The 7,208-nt window shown below is 36.3% G+C and overlaps 1 protein-coding gene across 1 annotated transcript in view; it reads right to left on the bottom strand.

Moving 5' to 3' along the window:
* Positions 1 to 3,583, bottom strand: part of LOC109235493 (vacuolar protein sorting-associated protein 29) — a 5,124-nt gene extending 1,541 nt beyond the window's left edge. Inside the window, exon 1 of the mRNA XM_019401629.1 lies at positions 3,281 to 3,583. Within this exon, the coding sequence (XP_019257174.1) occupies positions 3,281 to 3,412 (132 nt within the window). The 5' untranslated portion in view covers positions 3,413 to 3,583. The remainder of the gene's footprint in view (positions 1 to 3,280) is intronic.

Genomic DNA, 7,208 nt, shown 5'->3' with positions numbered 1-7,208 from the left:
GGGGGGGAGGTTAATTTGTTCCTAATTTAGAAGGTTTAAATCTTTATTTGGTGTAACTCCACTTGTCAAGTGGTAAAGATCCAAACAGAAAACACTTCTGCTCAACCATGTCAGATATGTTACCAGCATGTGATAGAAAAGGCACTCGCCTCACTTATGCCAGGCCTTCAAAGACATGTGCTTCGTATTTCAGGCTACCAAAATTCACCATAAGATTAACTGCCAGGAAAGAAAGAATGTCCCGAAACAATGTCATGTCTTGCACTTCCACAAAAGTTTGCTCTTGTACAATTGGGGCAGATAATGTTAACTGAACAGTGAATAGAGTTTCCACACACACACACACACACACGAGAGCTATGCTATTCCACCGATGAGATCCATTCCACCAAGATGCTATATCAAGTTCCAACTCACTTAACAAGGTTCTGACTTGTAATGTTAAAAAGCGAACTACCTCACTGAGATTCTTAAAATGAGCGCCACCTAGTCTATTCAAAGGAAAATGTCCATGATCATCAATTGAAAAGGAGCAGTTCAACATTCTTTTTTTATTATTAAAAAGATTTCTAAGCAATTAACCACCAATAATGCCTTGTGGAAACAAAAGTTTGTTAAACACTACCAGCCAAGAAAATGAACTTGTACACAAGCCATGAAGTCAATACTTGGTAGTAATTTTTGATGTGAAAGGTAAAGGATTTTATTAAAATTCAGTACCAAGGAGGTACAAAGAGGTAAATAATAACGTACTTGTCTCCTTCTAAGCATTTTAGGATTCTAGCAAGTCCATTATAGGATATATCCCATTTAAAATATTTCTGTCCCATAAATATAGATTACATCACATCTATACTTGAGATAAATTTTCTTTTCTCCCTTCAAAACATCTACGATTCGTTTCTATCCAAATTGTCCAATAATGCATAAAGGACTTGTTCTCCAGTATCTCTGCCGCTCCTTATGTCCTTCCCAGCAGTGAAGAGCTTGCTTCATGACCAGAGGCAAAGCCATGATTTCAACATTATGGGTTTTGGATTTTGGGACCACGGCTTCAAGTGTTAATGACTGGGTTATAGATTTAATAATTATACATATTTCATGAATTTCAAATCACCAAATATACTGTTTGAGCAAAAACTACTGGGTTTGGTCGAACCCGTAGGGCGGCTTGTGCCTCCGCCCCTATTCATGACGCCTGGCATGACCCACTGGACTCCAAAGATATTCAGGAATATTATCCATATTTCCATGTCCGTATGCAAAGTAGAAGGAGATGATTGACTTATTCATTAGCTTCGTCTCACATAAAATATCTACTGCAGAGACGGAATCCCCTTTTGTTGTAAGTAGCCATGTGCCAAATATGCTTTGCATGATGCTATCTATCCTAAGAAATCTAATTGGTTTTCCAAATAATTCTTCATGGCCAGTGGTCTTCTTCTTCACCTGATTGAGACGATATCCCCGTAGCAAGATTTAACAATAAATTTACCATTCTTGCTGCCACTCCAAAATGTGGGGTCACTCTTTATCATCCTAAAGTGTCACAGTTTCCAGCTCTTGCAGAAGGGATTTAAAGTTCTCAGTTTACATGGCTGTAAATGGATGGAAAGTGATCTTTCAGAGTCATATTCTCCAACAACTTATCATACCACATCTTGACATTTGGTTTTGGACCATTGCCACCTTCAGTCTTATTTTGATTTCATGCTTCATAGGAAACGGAAGAAGTAATAGTTGGTAATGGTGTGATGGGATACTTCGTACTCGTCAACTATTTTAATCAATGAGAGGGCATTCACCATCTACCACGACTTCTTCCATTTCCCCTGAAAAATGAAATCCCAATCCATTACTTTAGACGTGAAATGCATACCCTTCTTCCTCTCAGTCTTATTCTTGATAGTTCAAAGAGATGAACAACAATCAGGTAAGCCTTTCTCAGCCGAGAAGTTCTTCCCGAGTGCACAACACATCTATCTCTTGCTAGAACAACCTCTCTATCATTCCATTTAGCTTCAAAACTCACTATCATTTAGAATGTCCCCAGACCTAATAGAAATCAATACTTCAGATAGAAAATTCTTATTTCAAATGCACGACAAGGACATTCAATCTCAATGCTGCAATGAATATAGGAAATCAAACTTACGTGTTTGGACATAAAAATTGAAAATTGAAAAAAAGTAGTATTTAGAGTTAAGTTGAAAAATGGTATTTGGAATTTGAAATTATGTTTGGACATGCATTTCACTTGATAAAAATGTTGCAGTTTTGTGAGTGGGGAAAAAATTTTCTTCTGAAAAACTCATTTTCGAAAAACTTCCAAAAACTTGCAAATATTATGGACAAACACATTTTTGAAAATAAAATTAAAAAAAAGGAATTTTTTTTATGGACAAACGGGCCTTATTCATTGCTTGTGGGAGGAAAACCAGTTCTCGAGACAAACTTATCCTTAGTAAAACACAAGTAAATAATACTCCCTCCGGTCCAAAATAAGTGATTTTTTGGCTGTTTTCACACAGATTAAGAAATCCACCTTTTAACATTAATTAGCAATGAAATTGACCATATTAACCTTTACTATCTCTTCAAATAAACACTCCTAACACATACTCCAACACTATTAACTCCAAGGGCAATGTAGGAAAAAAATAATTAATTCATTCTTGAAATTTGAAAAAATCACTTATTTTGGACCACAAAAAAGGGGCCAAAAAGTCACTTATTTTGGACCGGAGGGAGTAATCAGTTTGGCGAAAAATTATAGTGTGTAGCTAGGTAGAAAGTTCTTTTTTATGTATATTATATATTGACTCCCCTCGACTTCTTCATGAGTTTACTTCCTTGTATTTTGACCCCCTTAGTAACACTTTTGGCTCCGCCACCGACAACAATGTTGCATATTGCACATACAACAACTTTGCTGAAAAGCTATTGTAAATCAACTTTTGACCTGTGGTCTATCAAATGCATTTGGGTATCCCGAATACAGAAGTGATTCAAACATCAAGCTTATATATATATATATATATACACACACACACACACACTACACACTTTGTGTAATTTTCTGAATATGCAAATTTTTTATTTAAAAAATAAAAAAACTAAGACCTCAATATCTGAATTCACAGAAAATTAGATTACTTGACCTGTCCTAGACCATCCATGTAGTAATTGATATAGTAAAAAAGAAAACATGGGAAATTAGAATTTCTTGATCAACTACATAAGAGTAATTCATAAGTAAATAAATAAAAGGAAAACCCACTTTAATGCAAAGGTTACCGGTACAGATGACATGTTGGATCTTGCCAGGAACAAGCATAGACTTGAACTTTGGAGGTAAATCAGCTGCCCTATGTGGGATGTGAAGATCACCCAATGCTAATACCAGCACCATTCTCTTTCCCAACGACCAAAACTAAATTCCTCTGGAGATTTAAAGACGATGCAGAATCTTGGAACGGAACCTCAGAATTTGTCCCAAGACGTGCCCATTGAATTGAAACTCTTTCATTTTGGAAAAATAACTAATTGTGTGAGTAAATTCAATTCAACCCCCTTAACTTTTGGGTTAGGAAAACAATACTCTTTCACCAATTGCACAAATGACCTTATATGAGGCCACTATTTAACTTGTGTCCCTCCTTATTTTATGCAAAAATAAAAGGAATTTTTACACCCTATAGAAAACCTTAGTACCCTATTTATTTTAAATAAATACCATTTTAAAATATTACATCCTATAGCTAGGTTAACCGTGCTATAAACAAGGCTTCGCGAGGTCTATAGCCAGGTTGACCGCACTATAGACAAGGCTACGTGAGGTGTATAGCCAGGTTGACCGCGCTATAGACCAGGCTTCGTGAGGTTTCGACCGCGCTATAGACCAGGCTTCGCGAGGTCTATAGCCAGGTTGACCTCACTACAAACTAGGCTACGCGAGGTCTACAGCATGGTAATTAAAAGTCGCGAGTTAAAAGACTCTGACCTGGATTTGGACTCAAGGACTTCAACCCTGGCCTATAGATACTCCCTAAACATGCCAATACCGGAGGAGAGCCGTTTTTAGGGAAGATTCAACAAAAAGGGGGCATTTTTGGAGATGGTATTCAGCCTAAGGAGGCAAGAACACGCTAGGAGTAAGGCGGCAAATTCTTCTATGAGTTTTTCACTTCCTTCTTCCTATTTTCATTATTGGTTATGAATTCTAGTATTGTAGTTTGACATACTATTATGAATAGTTAATTCGTTATCTAGAGTTTTGATAAAACCTTTTGTAGGATAAATTCTTGTTATAATTTTATATAATTGAGATGTTGGATTTTTCTACTTGTTCAACTATGTGTTTATTGTTGTTGATTGAATGACCATCAAATAACTGTGCCTATTTAGTGTGTATATTGCTCTGAGAGAGAGTACGCATTTATGTAGTTGTTAAACAACATCAGTCCTAACGTATGTGAGAGATCAATACGGAGGATTTAAAGATGTGATTAGAGATAACGAAACATTGGTGCGACCGTAGTGAGCGGTGAATTAGTGCCAGGCAGCGTAGTCGAGAGAATACGTCTAATATATTGTGGTAGTTTCGAGAGAGAGAGCTACGACACCCAAAGTACTCGCGGCTGGTAGAGAATACTTAGGCGAAATTATAGAAGGCATAGCGGAAAGGATTCCGACAATTGAAAAAATCATAACTCTAAACCTCCTTAGTCTTGTCTCAAATTTCATCCTTGTTAGTTGATAATTTTATTGCTTTATAATAGTTGTTAGTTAATTAGTTAGAAATAAACATTATAATTTTTATAATTAGAAAATTGTTTGGACTGGTGTTTCTTAGCAATATTGAACAACTGTAGCTAAGCCTGAGTTCTCTGTGGGATTCGACTCCGGACTTGTAAACCAGATTATATTTGCAACGACAGCTTAGTCCTTTTTATAAGGCATAATTGGGCGTGATCAAATTTTGGCGTCGTTTCCGGGGAACTAACGGTGTAGCTATAGGCGTACATATTGCTAAGTTTCAAGTTTGAACTTTTATTTTTATTTTTATATTTGATTTTTTTATTATTTTTGTTTTACTTGTTGATTTGAGAAACTTGGCATCTTGGAACACTACTAGAGAATCTGGTTTTAGCGATGGACAAATTCTGTAGCTAAACAGAAAAATCCGTCGCTAATCTCATTTAGCGACAGATTATCAAGAAATTCTGCTAGCTACGAGTGATTTAGCGACAGATTGGCGACGATGTTCCTAGCTAATTCCAAATTTTTTTTTTGTAGTGGAATTATGAGAGTTTTGATGTTGGTAATTCTACTATTGATCTTTCTAATGCTTATTGTGGAGGAAACCACATGTGGCAAAATTATCAAAATATTTCCGAGAGCGAGTTATGTGCACCAACTCAATCTTATGTCTGGAATGTATGTGATATTTGTGGTGGTCAAGATGGTCACTTTTATGATTGTGCTTGTATTTTTTATCCTCCCCCAACTCCTTATTATGATGGCTCTATATTTTCTTGTGAAGTTAATAGGAACAAAGAACCCGGGAAGCTGACCTGAAGGAGATCAAAGATATGTTAAAGTGTTTCATTGAACAAGGTAATGAGAAAAAACTGCAAATACAAAGGCTATGTGATACTATCCAAAGGCAAGAGGCAATTATTCATAACCTGGAGGCACAAGTGAGTCAATTAGTTAAAGCATTTAATGCTCAACAAGCTGATATTGTGGATAGTAACCAAAAGGAGCATGCATTACCGAAATTGAGGTTCTAATGGAGGAGGTCAGAGTAGAACACCAGGAATCAATCAAACTAGAATTTGAGGATGCCGATGCTATAAATACTAGAGTCAACCAAGGATATTGAGGATACATATTTAATTGACTCTAGTGTCATTGGTCTTGAGGATGTAGACAGTCCAAATGTTCATGTAGGTGAGCGCATTAGTCCACACTGCAAACATTTTTCCACATTATGTTTGGATGATGATATAGAAATAGAGTCATTCGACCCACTTGAGGAGTCAAAGAATGAGGAACATGGTGCCTACATTCCGGAATTCTTATTTCCAGAAAGTCGGGATTACACACCTCATCTAAAGGCCACGAAGTGAATACTACATTATTTCATTGGGCCAGTTAGATTCGTTCCACCACCCCAGGAACATAATCACAAGCTTGAAGCAAAACTTGGGGTCTAATTCATAAGTTCGAAGTGGGGGCAAAAAATAGTTCATGTCGTGCCGCGACGTTAAATCAGGCGCTTGTTGGGAGGCAGCCCAACTTTACTGCGTTCTTTTATTTCTTATTTTTTTAAATTTTCTTACTTTTTTTAATATAATATTCTTGTACTGTCGTTTTGTTTTATTTTTTATGTCATAGTGTTTGAGCATGAAAAATAAATCCATTAGAAGGAAGTAAAAGAAAACAAAATGGTTGGAACTAAGTGTGAGGTACTCGCACGAAGGACCGGGCTTGGGAGAAGTCTGAGTATCCCACGAGTTGCTGATGCTTCGGCCTTTGGCCTACCAGGGAGTTTCTTTCACTTTCTTGTTATTTATGGTGTGCATTGGGGACAATGCACAATTTTGAGTGTGGAGTGAGGAGATTGTCTGAGTGATTTTCTATGCTACTTTAGTTGTGTTAATTTAATTGAATAATGCTTTTGTTAGAAAAATGGAAAAAGAATGGAATTTTCCCGACGATGGATATCCTAGACAATTTTCTTGAGGGTTTAAAGTCTAACAAAAAATACAAACAAATAGAAATAGAAAAATTCAAAAATTATGTCTTTTAATTTTTACTTTAGGTATTAATAATCCCCTGTGGCTTGTCTTTGTTCCTCGGTTCTTTTCCATGGGATGTAGTTAAACCGGGTCATATTTTTTATTTTTATTTTTAGAATAAAATAGGATTTAGGGAATAAAAGAAGGAAGATGAAATATCTAGGCGCCATTTTGACTTGTTTGATAGTAGCATATTTAGGCTCTAGCATGTGTAGTACCTTCCTTATGGTTTGAAAATGCTTATGATGCCTTGTTGGGTAGATAATATGTTATTGACGCCTATATCTCATTTTTTTGGCTTGTGTCACTTTGTGCTTGATGCTTAATATGTTGTGGCTCCGTGAACATTTGCAATTATTTGATCATTGGAATGGAACCGTCCTTAGTGAGTCATGTTCCATG

Source organism: Nicotiana attenuata, chromosome 12, assembly GCF_001879085.1.
Source record: "Nicotiana attenuata strain UT chromosome 12, NIATTr2, whole genome shotgun sequence".
NCBI lineage: Eukaryota > Viridiplantae > Streptophyta > Magnoliopsida > Solanales > Solanaceae > Nicotiana > Nicotiana attenuata.
The sequence above is the reverse complement of the archived record's forward strand: the minus strand, read 5'-3'. Positions and strand labels throughout refer to the sequence as shown.